Source organism: Saccopteryx leptura, chromosome 5, assembly GCF_036850995.1.
Source record: "Saccopteryx leptura isolate mSacLep1 chromosome 5, mSacLep1_pri_phased_curated, whole genome shotgun sequence".
NCBI classification, from domain to species: domain Eukaryota; kingdom Metazoa; phylum Chordata; class Mammalia; order Chiroptera; family Emballonuridae; genus Saccopteryx; species Saccopteryx leptura.
Window position 1 is genome coordinate 52,890,134 of NC_089507.1, and position 20,700 is coordinate 52,910,833.

Genomic DNA, 20,700 nt, shown 5'->3' on the forward strand with positions numbered 1-20,700 from the left:
TTACACACAAAAACGCCTCCAGGTATTTCTCCAGGCCTCCCACCTTTCAGGCCTGGGGGCCAGACACACCTGACCGCTGCGGGGGGCCGTGCCGGGTCGGCTAGGGACCAGGCACAGCGCTGTGACCTGCCCCGGCGGCAGCGAGAGCAGCGCCTTGGGACGGCAGCGGAAGGTGGGAAACGGGCAGAGAAGGACACCGCCCCCTAGGGGCGCCGCGCCGCAGGCTGGGGGCCCGGGCGGGAGGGGCATCGAGAGGAGGCTGCCGGTGCGGAGGCCGCGCCGTCGGGCGGGGCCGTCCCTCCAGCTGGCTCGGGCCCCGGCGGGGCGGGCTGTGGACGGAGCGGCGGAGTCAGACGCCAGCCCGCGGCCAAAGAGGAAGGCGGCGGCCCCGGCGCGGACGGGACGGGGCAGCCGCTCCCCACCGTGACCCCAGCTCCCCTGCCCAGGCCCGGGTGCGAGGAGGGGGCGGCGGCGTAGGAAAGCGAGCATGGCTGAGACCGCACCGCCGCCCACCGCTGGCGCGGAAAGTTACAGCGAGGAGCCGGCGAGGGGCGGGGAGCAGCGGCTGGAGGAGCCGCGCGGCGCTCCGACCGAGGACGCCGACCGAGAGGACGAGGTGGCGCCGCCGCCGGCCTCCTCGGGCGGGCAGTCGGAGCCCGGCTCGCCGGTGGCCGCCCCGTTCTTCCTGCTCTACCCGGGCGATGGAGGCGCCGGCTTCGCAGCGCGCCCGCCGCCGCCGCAGCAGCGCGCCTGGAGGACCCCGCCGTCGCCGAGCTCCCCGCTGCCCTTCCTGCTGCTGAGCTACCCGAGCGGCGGCGGCGGCGGCAAGCACCGTGAGTGGCGGCGGGGGAGGGCGGCTCGGGATCGCGGAGCCCCGCCTCCCGCTGGGGCTCCGGAGCGGGGCGCCAGGCTGGGGGACGGGGGGCTCTGGGAAGCTCCGGGCCCGGGGCGCAGGCGGCGGCCGCGGTCGGGTCGCCCGATTCTTTACCGCCTTACCGCCGAGTCTCCCCAGGCCGCGGGCTCCCGCCCGGCGCGGCCTCCCCGCCTCTCCAGGGCTGGGCGCTCATCCTCGCCAGATTTTCACGTGCTCGCTGGGTCCCCGACCGGGTCCCTGGCTGGGAGCCTCCCCCGGAGGAGCCGGGGAGGGGGCGGTGCCCGGACACCCGGCGGCCGGCGGGTCCGCCTAGTGCGGGCTCCCAGCGCCGCGGCAGCCGGGTAGGTGTGGCTGCTGCGCTGCCGCCGTCGCCGCCTCACTTGTACCAGTAAATCTTTAGGAGCGTTCACTCCACACCGGTAAATACATATTACAGATCCGTCCCCCGGAATGGGAAAAGAAATCAAGAGCGGTGCGCGAGATGATGAGAAAGGAAAGGGTGGCTTTGGAAGGGCACCTCCCAGGATTATATCGTTTGGCTGGAGGAGGCCTCCACCTTTTATAAGCACTGTCACGGGAGCCCTTTAACGCTGGGGACCCCACTTTGTGCCTTTCCGTCAACAAATGTTTACTGCTACTTGTAATGAGCCGGGCCCTAGAGTAGGCAATTGTGTATAAAAGACTCTTGGGAGAGTATTAGATCTGATTTAAAAACACAAGATCTTACACTGTGAAAACGTTACTTAAGATTACAAAGCATATTTATAAATGCCAAATACTTGGCTGTATGAGTTCTGAATTGGGAGAGAAACTTGCGTGGGGGGATGAGGGTATATCTCCCTCTCTCTCCCTCTCCCCCCACTCTGCCCTAGAGCTAGAGATTTTCTTTTCTTTTTTTAACCACCAAGACAAACCTTTTCATTGCCAGCAAACCCAGACTTTGCCTTTTCTGCCCCTGACCCATCATCTAGGAAAACATAAACATTAGTGGCGTATTTCCTATGTTCATCTACTGTGATTATCCTAGTCTTCAGGTCTCTGTGAGCCAAATATTAATATAATAACACTTTTTCAGATGAAGAAGCTGAGGATCAGTATTAAGTGATTTGTCCTAAGTAGCAGAGTAAGAGAAGGAATGAAGTTGACCCAAATTCCTTGCCTACCAATCTCATGCACTTTTAGCAAACACCAGTTGTCCAGAACTGGTGGGATGGTTCTTCCTAAGTTATGGTCCATTGGATTCAGTTAGAAGTAACCCAGTGTCACCTTTATTACTTTCTTTTATTACCTACCTACAAAGAGGACCAACAGTGGCCAACTAAGTCTCAGTAAAACCCTGATTTGTGTGTTGCAGTGGTCAACACTAATCTCCAGATTAGACATTCCAGGGAGTGTCTAATTCCAATTAGGGCAGAAATGAGCCCTGTTGTAAGCAGAATTCGATAAGAGTGTTTTCAGCTCTGCTTTTCATTTTCTAAAGAAACTGCTTTCTATGTTCTTTAAGCACTGCGTCTTTTTCTCTCAAGTTTTTTTTATTTTTGTGTAATCTGCTTGACTACATTACTAGAGAATGAGGACACTCCTATCAGTTCCTTATAACTGTGAAACAGGTGTGGTACGGGGGGGGGTATTTATTTATTTTAGAGGAGAGAGAGAGAGAGAGAGAGAAAGGGGGGAGGAGCAGGAAGCATCAACTCCCGTATATGCCTTGACCAGACAAGCATCAACTCCCGTATATACAGGGTTTCGAACTGGCGACCTCAGCGTTCTAGGTCGATGCTTTATCTATCCCTTGTGCCACCACAGGCCAGGCTGGTACAGGATTTGAAGCAGAATTTTTTTCTTTTTTTTTTTTTAAGATTTTTTTTAATGATAATTTTAGAGAGAGGCAAGGGAGGGGGGAGAGAGAGAGGAGGATGCAGGTAAGAGTGATAAACAGTTGTTTCTTGTATGTGCCTTGACTGGGCAAGCCAGGGGTTTTGAACTACTGACCTGAGCATTCTAGGTCAACACTTTATCCTGTACCACCACAGGTCAGGCTGAAGTAGAATTTTTTGTTGTTGTTGTTAGCCATATAATTAGTGAGAATCTCAACTTCAGTTAATTTTATTTGATTCTTTCCTCTTATTAAGTGTTGACACTATTTTTTAAATATTCAAAAAGTGGAGCCTAAGTATGATCAAGATCAGGAATGGAAGACTTAAAGCTAAAGTTTCATAAGTGTGATCTCTTAGTCTCTACAATAACCAATAACAGCAGGAATATGGCACAGTGTCTTAGCACATTCAGTTCTCTTTTTTTAGTGCGAGTTGGGGAAATAGAAGACAGACATCCACATGTGCCCGCCTGGGATCCACCCGGCAACCCCCAGTCTGGGGCCCATGCACTCATCCTCAAATCAGTCGAGCCACAGCTGGAAGAGGGGAGGGAGGTAGAAAAAAGAAGTAGAGCAGATTGTTGCTGCTTCTGTTTACCTTGACTGGGAATCAAATCTGGGACTTCTGCATGCCAGGTTGATGCTCTACCACTGAGCAAATTGGTCAGGGCAGCACATTAAGTTGTAATAGTTCCTCATGGTTCTTAATTCTGAAATAGTTTATTGGTCTGTAATGCTCAGAAAAATTCGTGGAAAATTCCAGTGTTCCACTTCCACTGTGTTTGAAGACTAGTCACTGAGGAATTTCAAATTAGTAATAGATCATTGATACTTGTTTTATTCAAATATAAAATTGATTTAAAGTAGTTCTTGTTTTAGACTAAATTTTTTTTACCTGTTATTCTTATATGTACTTTAGAATCCACACATACTTGGAGAAGGGAATGCTCTGATTATTAGTAAAAATACTTTCTTGTCCCTATCCAGTCAAGTCAGTGCAACATTGCTTTCTATGATGTACCTGGATATCAGAACCCTGGCTCTCCTGTCTATTTGAGCAACTGAGACCAAACAGTTTTTAAAAGACTTTTCATTTCAATTACCAGGACAATATTTGCACTCACCCTAAACATCCAGTGAATATTTGCCTTCACAACACCCATTTTTTACTCTTGCTAATGTATTTCCCAAAAGTCTATAATATATAATAACTTTGAGAGACAGTACAGGGTAAGATAAAGTAGGTTTACAGTGGTTCACATGAAAAGTAATACAGTAACAAATAAATAATAATACAAGAATTAACTCTGTGTTTTGGATACTCACAACTGTAAACCTGCTTTTGCCCCCACTCTGTATATTAAGGCACTATCTTTTTATTTTGGAAATCCTAACTATAGAGATTTTAAAGTTAACCTTTATATTTGAGTTCAGAAGCTTTGGTTTAAAAGACATTGATGAAGATATCAAAAATGTGTGCAGAAGGGGTAGCCTCGTTTTCAAGTTTCATGATATACTGTGTCTATAAAACCTTGCAGGATAAAATGTCCATAAAGTATTCGGCATGCTTAAATGCAGTGTGAAAGAAGGTTTCTGATGTGCCTTGTTGGATTATGTCCCCTTCTGAACCTCTGAGAGCTGGTAATCTGCTACATTTTGTGCTTCTAGCTTTTGAATCTTACAAAATTTTCTACCATGCCTGACCAGGCGGTGGGGCAGTGGATAGAGCATTGGACTGGGACAATGAGGACCCAGGTTTGAAACCCCGAGGTTATGGCTTGAACGTAGGCTCATCTGGCTTGAGCAAGGCTCACCAGCTTGAGCCCAAGGTTGCTGGCTTGAGCAAGGGGTCACTTGGTCTGCTATAGTCCCTGGTCAAGGCACATGTGAGAAAGCAATCAATGAACAACTAAGATGCCACAACAAAGAATTGATGCTTCTCATCTCTCTCCCTTCTTGTCTGTCTGTCCCTATCTGTCCCTCTCTCTGTCTCTGTCACACACACACACACACACACACACACACACATACACACACGTTTCTACCGTGCCATTTTTAATTGATTTATAAAAATTACAATTATGCCCTGGCCGGTTGGCTCAGTGGTAGAGCTTAGGCCTGGCGTGCAGGAGTCCTGAGTTCGATTCCCGGCCAGGGCACACAGGAGAAGCGCCCATCTGCTTCCCCACCCGTCCCCCTCTCCTTCCTCACTGTCTTTCTCTTCCCCTCCTGCAGCCAAGGCTCCATTGGAGCAAAGTTGTCCCAGGCTCTGAGGATGGCTCTATGGCCTCTGCCTCAGGCACTAGAATGGCTCTGGTTGCAACAGAGTGGCGCCCCAGATGGGCAGAGCATCGCCCCTTGGTGGGCATGCTGGGTGGATCCCTGTCGGGCGCATGCGGGAGTCTGTCTGACTGCCTTCCTGTTTCCAGCTTCAGAAAAATACAAAAAAAAAAAATTGCAGTTACTACATGGATCTAGTCTCATTTTTAGATATTTTAGAATACACAGCTACATTGAGTACAAAGTAAACTCCTCTCGGTCCCCGACCCCCTATCACCACCACTATTTGTTTTCTGAGGATACCACCTTTGAGTTTGATGTTTCCTTTCAGAACTTTTGCATGCATTCACAGACATGTAGATGTTCATATTTAATGGGGCCTTTCCCCCCTAAGTATATGACCCTCCACACCAATTTCTCATTGACTACGTAAGAAGGAGCTACTTGCGTGCCATGGTATGCCTTCCTTTTAACACCTTCCTTTTCCATCCTAACCTTAGAACTCATCTTGTGAATGGACAGGATGGGGAAAAGATGGCTTCTCCTTGGTGTTGGAGGGAAGAGACTCTTCTGCTATCTGTACCATTACCAGCTTCTATTGACAATTACTCTTCTTTTCTTCCTACTCTCCGAGCGGCAGCAAACGTTTATGTGTAAGGCAATGCCATGCAAATAGCCCACATCTCTCCCTTTGTCCTGTCTCTCCCAATTCTAGCAGTATACCAAAAAACTGTTCTACTCATAAAGCAGCAGCCTTCTTTCGGTATTTGTATGTGCTGTTTTGAGACGGGAGGAGGGCTAGGAGAGGAATAGAAAGAAGAAAGAAAAAACCTTGGAAAGGACTGGCAGCGTTACTATGACTACCCACTTCAAAGTCGAGTATACCCAGCAGTGAGTGCCTTGTCTGAGCCCTGGAAGGTGCAGAGAGTGAGGCTCCTGGAAGCATCTGACCATTTTTCACTGATGCCCTTTAAAAACCTCTGATTTGGGGAAGGAGCTTTCTTACCTATAAACCCAGGGATGAATATTTAAGGTGAGAAAATTACTTTTATGTTCACAGTTTCATACACACATACATACATACAATATCAAGGTATCCATATGTTGTATATATGCATGAATATATGTATGTATTTATTGATTTTAGGTTACTCTCCATAGACATTTCTGTGTGTGTGTGTGTGTGTGTGTGTGTGTGTGTGTGTGTATCTCTGTCTTCTTTCATTGCTTAGTAGTACTCTAGAAAATACAATGGTTAGGAGGTGAATACAAATCAATCAGTTCATCTGCTATATGCTTTTTAAAAATTAAAAAGACAAAAATACTTTAGTCTGGCCTGACCAGGCAGTGCCGCAATGAATAGGGCATCGGACAGGGACGCAGAGGCAGAGGATGCAGGTTTGAAACCCTGAGGTCACTGGCTTGATTGCAGGCTCATGCAGCTTGAGTGTAAGCTCACCAGCTAGAGCACAGGGTGGCTGGCTTGAGTGTGGGATCATAGACATGACCTCATGGTCACTGGCTTGAAGCCAAAGGTCACTGGTTTGAGCAAGGGATCACTCACTCTGCTGTAGCCCACCGGTCAGGGCACATATGAAAAAGCAATCAATGAACAATTAAGGTGCCATAATGAAGAATTGATGTTTCTCATCTCTCTCCCTTCCTGTCTGCCTGTCCTCATCTATCTCTCTCTGTCTCTGTCTCTGCCACACACACACAAAAATAATAATAATAATACAATTTAGGTAGAGGGCAGTAAAGTTTGGTGGGTGGAATAGAGAACAGAGGAAAGATGGCAAAAAAGCAACTTTTCAGACTGAAACCTAGTATTGGCCTCAAAAAATACTCACCTAACTGTTCTTTCTGTCTTACATCTTTTCTCCTTTCGTTTGACTTCTAACAGAAAAATGTGTGTTAAGGAAGTAAAATTTTATCAAGAAGCCAAAGAGAACATATTTTTCTAGTGTAGGTTGTAGGTAGTAAAAGAGTTGCCTAAAAGATATGTTTCCTCTTTACTGCAGTATAGGTTATCTGTACCCATCCTAAAATAAAAGTAGAATCTCATTTTAATGAATTTTGCAGGATATCACAACTGTTACATTTCTACCTAAACCTTATTAACATTGAAATGTCCTCCTGTAGTGCCAAGTGGCTCAAGTATGAACTTTAAATTACTTTGGCAAGTCAGTAATGCATCATAAGCATTAAAGAATTGGCTTGAAATTATGTGAAAGGAAATGCTTTTACAGTTATAAAGCAGTAGTAGTATTGGAGAGGTTAAGTATCAATATGGCTGTGCCTTGTACTATAGCTATATTTGAATAATTGTGAAAAGTTCATAGTATTCCTAAAACATATCTGGAGTTGAGGACTGCTGGCCAGTGTGTTGTCCTCCCTGTTGGTGATTGTCTGGATCTATACTTGTTCCATACCAAATGAACATGGCCCTCAGTATGTGCCAGAGAGTGGCGTGGAGGATGGGGTAGAGGCGGAGAAGTTTGAAACCTCATAATCATTAAAAAGGAGAGATTGGATTGGCCGGCCAGGACAGCAAGAGGCATGTACAAAGCAGGAGAAATTGTTTGAGCATGCTGGCGTTTAGAATGCAGTTCTTCTTACCCTAGAATCTGGTTAGGGACTTCCCACAGACATTCATCTGCTTCCTTTGCCTTTTTATGAACTTAGGATATCTGGTCACCTGATGTGAATGCTGGTGAAATTCTAACCCATCTCCTCTTTTTTCCTCCAAGCCCAAAAGATGCCCCAGCATACCCTTTGCTCAGATCTCCTTTTTAACTTTCTTTTGTCTCAGTCACATGAGCATTTATCCTTAACTAATTTTCATTTGATGTGATGATCAAGTTTTTGCTTTTCCCCCCTAGAACTCTCCAAGGTAGAAGCACTTGTAATGATGGTAATGTTGACATTTACTGACTGCTTGCTTTGGCCTGAGCACCATGCTTAACATTTTACTTAGATCGCTTCCTTTAACTCTGAAGTTTTTAATGTTATTATCCCCGTTTTATCAGTAAAAAAACAGCCTCAGAAACAAGTAATTTGCCAAAGTTACTCAACTTCTCAGTGATGGATCTGGGATTCACTGGGAATTCTGACTTCACAGTCCCCATGCTGTCTCAGCCTGCTTCACCGCCTCCCATAACTGAGATCATGTCCTGAATTCAAGGCTCCTTTTCAGGCAACAGCGACCCTCTAGTTCCTTGTTCTATTCATTAAAGCCTGATTTGCTAAAAATGGATGGATGAATGAATGAATGAATGTGAAATTCGCAAGTCACTAGTTTGATAGAGAAAACTGTTAACTATGCAAACAACAATGAATAGCCATCTGTGTGACAACGACTTAGGAATTTTTTAAACACCTGTAATGGCCTTTTTCTTGTCTGTTGCCTTGTTCTTTCTCAGATTCTTAGTTGTTAGCATATAGCAGGTGCCCTATGCATGTTACATGAGTATGTTAGGTACAAACTAATAATGCCTGTGTTAGAATGACCTGTCTGTTGGGGCATAAATATATAGACCTTGGGGGCTTCCAGAGTTGAAGTGAAACAGAAGAGTGGAAATATACCACTGCAAGAATATGGAGTACTTTAGAGTTAACATATCTATACCAACAAGTATCTATTGAGACTCTGGTATTTGGTAGGAACTATTTTAAGCAGATAGAATGGTGTGCAAAGCAGGCAGAGTTCTCATGGAGCCTACAATCTCTGTAAAGTGAGTTATTTAGTTTCATTTTATAGTTGAGTAAATTGGGGCAAGAGGATAAATTTCCCAAGATCTTCTACTAAGTCTTTGGTAGTTTGACATTTCTAAATCATTGCCTACTGCCATTCAGCCATGAAATCAGCTTGAGTTATTAAGATAGGAGTTATTTCTTGTCTTATTCTGGTTAATTTTAACAAATAAAAAGATGATGTGTTGTAATACTCCTGGTGGTGTTTGTTATTAACAAAATAATAACTCAGCTTCTCAGTTGTAATCATTTTAAAGCACTTATTACCATCCTTGGTTAATATCTACAAAGTCATACCAAGTCTGCCAAGTGTATAAACCTAAAATTATAGAAATATTACCAGTACCAGAGGTAAACATAATAGATTTTTGTCTGAAAGAGGGAAGTGAGAGGGAGGGGGTGGGAGGTCAGGAGCATGTGAGCAAAGCATGATTGTTCCACTGAATAATCTTATAATTTAGCAAAACATCTGAGCTTTCCACCAATGTCATCATCACAGTAATTTATCAAGGAAATCCTTTTATGCTAATAGCAACTACTGAAATGAGGCGAGGGAATATGAGGTTTTTCTTCTTAAATTTTAAAACCATGACCCAAGAACCCTTGGGAAACATAACTTAGGAGATTTACAAACTGACTTAGTTGTGTAAGTCCACAAATTTTAAGAAGTGCCATTATGTACAGAATACGAACTAGGTAATAGGAGGAAACGAACTATAAAAGAAATAAGTGAAATGGTCTCTTACCCCCAAACCTGTTAGGAAGAATTGGCATACCTACAAGAAATCTATTTCTGAAAAGTATCTCAATAATATTATTTTTAATTTTTTTTATTGAATTTATTGGGTTGACGTTGGTTAATAAAATTATACAGGTTTCAGGTGCACAATTCTGCAGTACATCATCTGTTTATTGCATTGTGTGTTCACCTCCCCAAGTCAAGTCTCCCTCCATCACCATCTGTCCCCCCTCTTCCTTCCTCCAACTTCTCCACACCCCCTAAATAATATCAGTTAAAATGAAAAACTTAGCCCAAGTGCTTACTAGCATGGGAGTGAATTAGAAAATTGTTCATACATATAATAAAATATTACTTTATCATACAGTAGCCAAAAGGATAAACCACCACCACCACCACACTACAGTGTGGATGAAGCTTAGAAAACACAATGTTGAGTACTTAGAACAGGTGTAGTCCACCTTTTAATACCTACCGCCCACTTTTGTATCTCTGTTAGCAGTAAAATTTTCTAATCGCCCACCGGTTCCACAGTAATGGTGATTTATAAAGTAGGAAAGTAACTTTATAAAATTTATAAAGCAGAGTTACAGCAAGTTAAAGCATATAATAATAATTACTTACAAAGTACTTTATGTCGGATTTTCGCTAAGTTTGGCAGAATAAATCTTTATAAAACAACTTACTATAGTTAAATCTATCTTTTTATTTATACTTTGGTTGCTCCGCTACCGCCCACCATGAAAGCTGGAACGCCCACTAGTGGTAGTCAACCTGGTCCCTACCACTGTAGGTTGTAGGTAGTAAAAGAGTTGCCTAAAAGATATGTTTCCTCTTTACTGCAGTATAGGTTACCTGTACCCATCCTAAAATAAAAGTAGAATCTCACTTTAATTTCCTTTCACATAATTTCAAGCCAATTCTTTAATGCTTATGATGCATTACTGACTTCCCAAAGTAATTTAAAGTTCATACTTGAGCCACTTGGCACTATAGGAGGACGTTTCAATGTTAATACGGTTTGGGTAGAAATGTAACAGTTGTGATATCCTGCAAAATTCATTAAAGTGAGATTCTACTTTTATTTTAGGATGGGTACAGGTAACCTATACTACAATAAAGAGGAAACATTTTTTAGGCAACTCTTTTACTACCTACAACCTACAGTGGTAGGGACCAGGTTGACTACCACTGGCTTAGAAGGTTATGAAGAGCATGAAACCCTTTCTATAAAGTTTTTTTTTAAGAAGCTAAATCTAGTGTTTAGGCATTTGTTTACTTGTAATAATATTTTTAAAATAAGACAATTTATACTGTATTCAGAAAAGACTGCACACGGCAGGAAAGATCCAGGCTGAATTCTCAGTTTCTCAGAAAATGCCCACTTACTATAAAAACCTGAATTAAATGCAGAAGGGTGATTAAGTGGAATATATGGTTTGTGCAGCATTAAGGTGTAAAGTGTCAAAGCTGATAGAAATGTCCTCTTTCAAATCTTAAATTTGTTGAAATTCATGTTTAGGAAATTCTGTGAAGACCTTGCTTATCGTTTTATGTTTTGGTTTTGTTTTTCTATTCCCTGAGTAAAATGTAATCCTTGGGATGGAGTGCTGAAGTTACAAAGTATAGAAGAAAACAGACTTTGGGGCATCTACACAAAAGCACCTTGGAAGCCCAGATCTGCCACTCACGAATTGTGTGACCTTGGGCCAGTCACTTGCCTTAACTTTGGTTTCCTTGTACGTAAAGAGTGGATATCAATATCTGCCTTGCAGGATTCTTGTGAAGATTTGATAGGGAATTTATAAAGCATCTTATAGAAAATTAAAACTCAATAAATTATAGTCACTTTAAGTAATTATTTTTCCATATTGTATAGCAGGGACGTTGGGCATAACAAATCAGTCTTTGTCTTATAATAGTGACTAAGTATACTTTAAAAGGAATGTCACTTCTAAGTTTGAAATGTGAATCTCATTTGTTTTCAATCAATTATAATGTGGAGAATTTGAGCTGTTTAAGCAGCAAGAACATAGTGTTATTCAGATCATCATCTTGGTTTTAAACTTCACATAGTCCTATTAATTCTGTTTTAGGGCCACAGATTGTACCCCATCCCTCCTCACATCTATTTTACAAATATGTGTCTTTATTCGCAAGTGGGAGTAAATGAGAAAATAGTACAGTATATCTTATAATTAGTAAGTTTATGAGAAAAAAGTTTAAGATTTGTATGTCTTACTGATGACTTAATATTACTTTTATATTCTAAGCTAATATGTGTACTTGGTAAAGACCCACATGTAAAACCAGTACCAAAGCGGTATTTAGAATTATTTTATTAGTTTTCTACAAGGAGTGTTTGTTTTTGTAATAAATGCATTGCTTAAAAACAATAAATAATTTGTTCATGCTGAAAACTCAAGGGTGTTTACCTGCGGACAGGTATAACTAGATAGTGGAAGTACAGGTTTTCCTGCCCACCCACAGTTCTTATTTCTGAAATGGCTGCTAATACCTCCTCAAACTGATAGATCTGGGAAACAAGGAGAACCAGTGTGGGCAAGTTTTCTCCTCTTGGCCAAAGTTTTATTACTTTGGACTTGCCTTCATGTGTCCTCTAACTGAAGAGAATGACCTTTGGAAGGAGAGTTAACCAAGTTTCTCTGTTTATTAATCTAGATGTTCTTGTTCTGGTATGTTGTAATCCACCTGAATTTCCTATTCAGGGGTTAGTAAATGTTTATTGGTTGGTTAGTAGAAAGATTGTTTGTGACAGACTGAATTGGACTGAACTTAGACCACTGGCAACCCCAAAACAATCAGATTTATTTCTGTATTCATGGTTTTTTTTTTTTAATTTTTTTACAGAGACAGAGTCAGAGAGAGGGATAGATAGGGACAGACAGACAGGAATGGAGAGAGAAGCATCAATCATTAGTTTTTCATTGCAACACCTTAGTTGTTCATTGATTGCTTTCTCATATGTGCCTTGACCGCGGGCCTTCAGCAGACCAAGTAACCCTTTGTTCAAGCTAGGGACCTTGGGTCCAAGCTGGTGAGCTTTGCTCAAACCAGATAAGTCTGCGCTCAAACTGGCGACCTCGGGGTCTTGAGCCTGGGTCCTCTGCATCCCAGTCCAACGCTCTATCCACTGCGCCACCACCTGGTCAGGCTATTCACGGTATATTTTAAGGATGTATCAATGACTAGAGTCTTGATGTCCTGTGTACAGAGATAACAGATAGCCAGGCCTGTTTGGCATTGTGGCTCCAGGAACTATTCAGTGTAAGTTTAACTTAAGGATTTTAATGAATGCTTACTTGTTTTGAAGTATTGCATGGCTTAAAGTGAAAATATAAACTATCCCCTTTCAGCTTTAAGGTATAACATAAAAATATGTCTCACTAGAAAGGAATTGAACTGTAATAAAATGTGAATATGTTTAAATGAAGGCTTGTGTTTATTATTTGGATATGCAAGCTCTGCCTCCTCAAAACCATGATCCTGGCCCTGGCCGGTTGGCTCAGCGGTAGAGCGTCGGCCTGGCGTGCGGGGGACCCGGGTTCAATTCCCGGCCAGGGCACATAGGAGAAGTGCCCATTTGCTTCTCCACCCCCACCCCTCCTTCCTCTCTGTCTCTCTCTTCCTCTCCCGCAGCCAAGGCTCCATTGGAGCAAAGATGGCCCAGGTGCTGGGGATGGCTCCTTGGCCTCTGCCCCAGGTGCTGGAGTGGCTCTGGTCGCGGCAGAGCAACGCCCAGAGAGGCAGAGCATCGCCCCCTGGTGGGCAGAGCTTCGCCCCTGGTGGGCGTGCCGGGTGGATCCCAGTCGGGCGTATGCGGGAGTCTGTCTGACTGTCTCTCCCCGTTTCCAGCTTCAGAAAAAAAAAAAAAAAGAAAACCATGATCCTGTCTTACTGCTGCATGCCCAGTATGGAGTAGTTTCATGCTGGCGGCAAGGAGTAGTCTCAGTGAATATTGAATGAATGAATGAATGAATGAATGGATGGCTCTGGTTCCAGATGTAGGATGATGTTGGAAGAGATTTAAATAGAAATAAATAAACCTTATGTTACTTTTCTGTAGTACTTTAATGATTTGCTTCCTAATTTAAAAAGTGCATGTAGTTATTTGCTTTCTTACTTTGTACCAGTGTGCCTTCCTCTAACTATGAAAATGCTTAGTTACGTACAATATCTGGTTCTTAGCATTTGTTCATTGAGCTTAATCTCACATTAAGATGAAGCATTTATGAAATTTTAATAATATTCAAGGAGATCTTTTTTTTCTAGTTTTCAGAAATTAGTAAATCAAGGCATCTTTCTGATAAGAAATCTCTAGAATGGAATAAGTCATCTTGGGCTATATTTCTTCTCCATATTCCGGGCTCTTGCCCGCTGCACCAGACCCGCCTGCTCGGGCTATATTTCTTGAAATTGTATGTTCCTCTTTACAACCAGACCCTTAAATGGGGGAGGGGGATTTGTTTTCAATCATCCAAAACATTCTCAAAGAAAATCTTTATCATCCCTTATCTCCTTGTTATTTATGTTACTCAGAAACCAAGGTCTAAGCATCTCCTTGGATAATACAGATACGTGTGTAGGTGGCTAAGTGAGTTAGTTGGCTGGTTTAAGAGAATATGATAATGTGCCTGTGAGGTGTTCTGGGATGGGAGAATTTTTAAAATATAACATAATTTTATCTTCTGATTAGAAACACAATACATGCAAAATACAGAAACTTGTTAAATACAGAACATCAATAAGGATGAAATTGGTATTAATTGGGAGGATTTTACTTTTTTAACCTCAAGGGTTTTTTTTCTTGCATTTCTGTCAAGTCTAAAATGTCAGGTTTTTGTACTTTGACGAAGGAAATTACAAATGCCTGAAAATATAATACAGTATTTAAATTGAAAATCTGCTTTAGCTTTTCTTACCTTTGGCGGGGTAAAGAATTTTAATAGCTGGGTATATAAGCATAAAAGAGGTGAATTATAAGCTTGTTAAATTAATCTAATTGCCTCTTTTACCATGTCTGCTGTGGGGTTTACGCAGTGTTAATTGTCCTCCTGTTAATCCAGCTCTGTTGTCCCAGAGTGACGGGAATTGATGAGGATATGTGCATTGCGTTATGTCTGATCACAGTTTGACTAGCACGGTCTGGAAGTGGGTTGTGCAGGATGAGAGCGAGCAGCCTAGCTGCTCTCCCTGCATCAGCAGCATCTATAAAGCATCCTGGGAATTGCTCGCCCTCCGTTCAGAGCAGCTGGTCACATGAGCCTGAATTTTCAGTTCAGTTCATTAGTCAGCCATTTTGGTCAACACCCTGCTTACTGCGCACAACCAATCCTATCAGAACTCAGCATCCCGGCTCATCTGAGCGCTCCTGGAAGTGATTTCTGCAGTTCAGGATTTTTTTAAAGCTAAATTGAAAATATTGGTTTGGTTTTTGTTCTTTTTTTTTTCTTTTGTATTTTTTTTTTCTGCACAAAGAAGGAGGGTTTTTCACTTATTCATGCATAGGCCAGTTTGGGGTTTTTTTAAGCCACCTAAGACAGCATCTGCTGTGCAGGATTTAAAGCCTCTAGCTCAGCTGAAGAAGGGTAGAGAAGGGAAGCTAAAAGGAGAGAAGCTGGGAGAAGACAAGCATCGTTTGATTTTGCTATGTGGTAGGAATCATCTATGAGAAGAGATAATATAGAATTGTTTTTCGTGAACAGTTGGTTCTTCAACCATAAGATTTTTTTCTTGTGTATGTTTTTCCTTAGCCTTATGCACCCGTTTTCTTGAGAGCTTTGTTCCACAGCTTTGGATTTGGGTGTTGTGGTTTTTTGGGTTTTTTTTTTTTTTTTTTTTTTTTGGTGAAGTGGTTTTATTTATTTTTTGGGGGGGTGAGAGTGTGTGTGTGAGAGAGTGTGTGTGTGAGTGTGTGTGTGAGAGAGTGTGTGTGTGTGTTGTGGTCCCAGCTGAGTCATCATGTCTGCTCTGACGCCTCCAACCGATATGCCAACCCCCACCACTGACAAGATCACACAGGCTGCCATGGAGACCATCTACCTTTGCAAATTCCGAGTGTCTATGGATGGAGAATGGCTCTGCCTGAGAGAGCTGGATGACATCTCACTTACGCCTGACCCAGAGCCTACCCATGAAGGTATGGTCAGACCCCAGCCCCTAGAATCCCCTAGACTCTCAGCAGCATCCTCATTGTTACAGCAGGCGGGGAGGGTCAGGGACAGGTAGGAACAGCCCACACTCGAAACTGTTAACAACCCTGGAAACCTTTCTTCATTGCCCAATACCCAGCGCCCCTCCTCCCCTCACTGAAAGACATCGTTTCTCCCTGCCCCCTTCAGGTATCCCTTCAGAAGATGCTAGAACCATGTAGAGTTCTTTGTCTTGAAGCTTCTGAAGAGAATATTTGAGGTCACTTATCACATCTGACCCTAACTGATCATGAAAAAGCTGTTAATTCTGATTATATACTAAACTATCACAGAAATCGCAGTGACTTGTAATAAAATGAGTTAAGACGGCATGATAATAATTGTACATGGTACAGTTGAAACACACTAGGGATATCCTATCAAGAAATAATATAATCTTAAAAAGGCTATGATATCTAGAAAAATATTTGATCAAACATCCCTTTTTTAATTACATAGATTATTAGGTTAGATGGAAGAGCAGTTTTATACTGTGCTCATTTAATGAATAAGGACTCTTAAAACATAGTGCCTGAGAAGGTTAAACATGATTAATAAAGTAATCCCTACCCATGGAATCTGTTGGCCATTGCCTTTTGTAAGTTATTTGTGGTAACTGATGACCCATTTGAAATTTCCACTGTCAGTGCCTTTGAAACCTTTGTGGTCTCTTGACTTTCTCCCAGAACCTTTTCTAAATTGTGAGAGGTTTTCAGCTTCTACCTTCTACCCCTTAATTCTCATAACTCGATACCATCAGGAAGAGAATTAATTTGTTCTAACCTCTTAGCTAGTATTTTTTCTGTACCATTAAAATCGTAAAGACAGAAATGCTCACATATGATGAGAACACCTTCCCAATGTGTAGGCATATCATCTACAAGACGGGGCAGAAGGTGAATTGCACACAGCAGATGGCATTAGGAAGAGGCGGCTGATTCCTTGACCTTGACTTGCAATCTTACCATGACTCAGATTCCCCCTATTGTGTCTGATAAGCATTTTATTTTCCTAGTTAGACTTAGCCTGTTAGTATTAGACACAACCCAGTTAGTATTAGGGTTGGCATCACAGAACACAGAACAGTCGTTTGGGATGTGTCTTTGAGGGCAATGTTTAAGTAGTTTTTAAGACCCTCTGCATCTTTGAACGATTGGTTTGTCAGTTGGACGTTTCCTTTGGCTCTGAGTTTCAGAATGGGCACAGCATTAGAAGACATCAGCTGGAATTCCATGGAATGAACAACAGTACTGTTTAAAACAACCTTTCGGGATGAAAAAATACATTTTTAGCAGGTTACCAAGAAGTCTTTTAGCAAATGCCTCAATTTGTGTATTTTGTTTTAAAAATATTCCCACCCATTTTGAAAGTCATGCAATATGAAATATTCCCTTAATTGTAAAATCCAGGGCATCAGTGTCTCAAAAATAGTTTTGAATAGTTTTAGTACTTTGAGTATATATATATATTTTTTTTTTTTTGAGCAAGATTCCTGAGTGAGCGAAAGTGAGCTATTTGGTTCATGCAAGCATCTAGAGCGAAGAAATCTGTGACAGAATGTGTATGAGGGCTGCAGGCTGAACTGTAAGTGGCACCCCCTTTGATTAAGGAAAAAGACAGATGGGAAGTTCCTGACCCCTAGAATCAGCTATAGAGGGTGTGGCGGAAAATAGAGAAATGCTGATAATGAATTTTGGAATTCTGCCTTAAATTTGGCAAGAGAGGCAAGAATGTCAAATGGGTAGAAATGGAAACAATAGAAGAAGGTCCAGGCCCAGGAAAGCATCTGTAGGTTTAGTGAGCTAGAAAACCAGGTGGAACGTTACAGGCCTTTCATTTCCTCGCTCCACTGGCTAACTGGATGTACCAACAGTTATTTGGACCCAAAAAATATCTGCTATAATATTGTGACCATTGTTAGGTTTAATTGAGCTGTCAGCATTTAAGTGGTGGTCACTAGGCCAGTGATAATATAAATCTCACCTTGTTGACAAGATGGAGCACTTGGTACCTGGACACACAGGAGTATTCATAGAATACTTCCTGGCTGATCATAGAAGACATCTGACCACACAAGTCCTGCAGTGGGGCCCCTGACTCCCACAAAAGAAAGTGGGCAGAAAGCATAATGCATTTTCTTAAAACGGTAATACAGACGGTGTAGCCTCAGCAATAGGAGCTTTGTGATTTCCAGCTTTTCCTGAAAACAGAGTTCATACTCTTCACTGTGCAGTGTAGGCCTCTTTGAACCTAGAGTTTCTGCCTGGCTTAACTCTTATTTAATACATGGGAATAAAAACATTCACTTCTTTTTTTTTTTAGGTGAGAGGTGGGGAGATAGCCAAACCTCCACATGCGCCCTGACTGGGATCCACCCGGCAACCCCAACTGGGGATGATTCTCGAGTACTGAGCTATTTTTAGTGCCTGAGATTGATGTGCTCCAACAGAGCTATTCTCAGTGCCCAGGGCTAACGCTTGAACCAATTGAGCCACTGACTGCGGGAGGAGAAGAAGGAGAGAGGGAGAGAAATGAGGGAGGGAGAAGCATATGGTCACATCATCCTGTGTGCCCTGACCAGGAGTCAAACTGGGTTGTCCATATGCCAGGTCGACACCACTGAGCCACCTGCCAGGACCCACTTTGTTATTATTATTTTAATACTTATTGGTGCAAGGATGTTATCTCTATTTTTTTTTTTAATCTTTTTTAGAGGGGTGGGGAAACAGACAGGAAGGGAGAGAGATGAGAAGCATCAATTCATAGTTGCAGCACCTTAGTTGTTCATTGATTGCTTTCTCATATGTGCCTTGACCAGGGGGCTCCAGCCAAGCCAGTGACCTTGGGCTTCAAGCAGCTGAACACATGCTCAAGCAGGCGACCTCGTGGTTTTGAACCTGGGTCCTCAGCATCCAAGTCCAATGCTCTGTCCATTGTACCACCACTTGGTCAGGCCTCTTTTTTTATTAATACATATAAAAATTTTAAAAAACAGGAGCAAATCTACCTATCTTTAATTGTATATAGGTTTGCCCTAAAGACAAAAGCCTAGGATTGATTCCACAGGAGAGGAGAAGGTTCAGGAAAGGCTTCATCCAGTAAATGAGACTTGGGCTGGACCTTGTCTGATAACTAGTGATCACGAAGCAGATAAAGCGAGTGCAGGTCAAACAGTACCTCGTGACCTCGCTGAGCTGGGGAGCGGCCAGTAGTCAGGAGTGGTACCTACCTGACAGGAAGTTAAAAGGGTTAAGTGAGATCATTCATGTGATGCATTCTAGGAAATCAATTATTTGTGTAATAGTTATTCATGGAACAGGAGTTTGAACTGCAACTGTTTAATCTAGATTCCTAAATGTATTGCCACATTAATGTATGTTTCTGTTTTTATATCTAACCTTCTGAAACAGTCTTAAAGGGAATATTAGTAGCTTAAATTCATGTTTTATCATTGTCCTTTCTAAGATTTCTATATACAAGAAAATAGTTGGCTAAAAATAAAACTCAGTTATCAAGGAATAATTATTTTTCTATTAACCTTCTTTTAAAGATGAGGAATCTGATTTTGAGAGGGGATGCAAGATGATCAGTGTAATACAGTAAAAGATACCATTTGGTTACAAAGACAGCTGTAAGCATTGAAATTACCTTTGTGACTTAGAAAACTTACTGCTCCAGATACAGATAATAGACACAGACTGTGAAGAAATGATGTACTGGACAGACACATTGAGAAGAGAGCCTTTGCTCATGGCTTTGACTTTAGGGTTACTGTGGGGACTTGTATGTGATGGCTGACTTTACTCATGTTGTTATGGCATAACCCTGCAGTTTTCCCCTGGTATTTGCATTTTCTTTTAGTGTTCACTTAGGTATGTGGCATTTATACTGTAATATATAAAGAGAGAGCTTTATGTGAAACATCTGTGAGTATAGTAATAATATACCTCACTACACACAAGGAATGTGATCCGTCAGTTGATCAGAAACATTTGTTGGGCTTCCTTTGATGCAAAGTCCAGTTTTAGGGACTAAGAAAGACAGCCATTGCCCTCTGAGTTCACTGTCAAGGTGAACAAATCGGAGGTGAAACAAAGATGTCGGCTGCGGTAAAACAAGTGTGAACTCGTAGTTGCCAAAGGACAACACTGTTTCTTAGGAACTGGGACATGGAATCCAAAGCCATACAGTGCTTAGAATGACTACATTTCCCTAAGGACAGTACCTGTGCAGATTTAGCATCAGGGCTTTTCCATTCAATAAGGAATACTCTACTGATAGGATATAAGCAAAGAAAAATCCCCTGAAGATGAAATGGAAAGTGTTTGTTATTCAGTGACTGTGGGAAGTGTTTGCTGCTGAGGTTACTCCAATGACATTTACCAGGGTACTTTTACTCACTAATGTCACTGTGTGCTAGTATAACCCCATCCTGCATGGGAGCTGCATGTGTTTTTTTGTGTTTTCTGTTTCTTTGTTTGTTTGTTTGTTTGTTGTTTTCTTTACAGAGACAGAGAGAGGGATAGATAGGGACAGACAGACAGGAACGGAGAGAGGTGAGAAGCATCAATCATCAATTTTTCGTTGCAACACCTTAGTTGTTCATTGATTGCTTTCTCATATGTGCCTTGACCATGGGCCTTCAGCAGACCGAGTGTCCCGTTGCTCAAGCCATGACCTTGGGTCCAAGCTGGTGAGCTTTGCTTAAACCAGATGAGCCCGTGCTCAAGCTGGCGACCTCGGGGTCTTGAACCTGGGTCCTTTCGCATCCCAATCCAACACTCTATTCACTGCGCCACCGCCTGGTCAGGCAGGAGCTGCATATGTTTTAATGAAAAACATGTACATCCTAGTGGGCATTTTGGTAGGTGAAGCCAAATGATGTTTACCAAGAAACTTCATAGCATGAATTCACTGCAATCGGTTGCAGGCTTTTAATCCTGGGATCCGTGATCTTAAAAACTAT

General features: G+C 42.4%; 1 protein-coding gene across 14 annotated transcripts in view; it reads left to right on the forward strand.

The window, feature by feature from the left end:
* The first annotated feature begins 273 nt into the window (after positions 1 to 273).
* Positions 274 to 20,700, forward strand: part of RUFY3 (RUN and FYVE domain containing 3) — a 94,725-nt gene continuing 74,298 nt past the window's right edge. For 4 of the 14 annotated variants that reach the window (XR_010751645.1, XR_010751643.1, XR_010751644.1 and 1 more), the window contains exon 1: positions 278 to 833. Coding sequence is in view for 11 of the 14 variants with exons in the window: in XM_066386128.1 (XP_066242225.1) it covers positions 488 to 833 (346 nt within the window). In the remaining 3 variants the exon portion in view is untranslated. Of the gene's footprint in view, positions 834 to 14,785; positions 15,683 to 20,700 lie in introns of those variants that run through there. The other 10 variants (XM_066386122.1, XM_066386123.1, XM_066386125.1 and 7 more) reach the window with 8 other exon arrangements.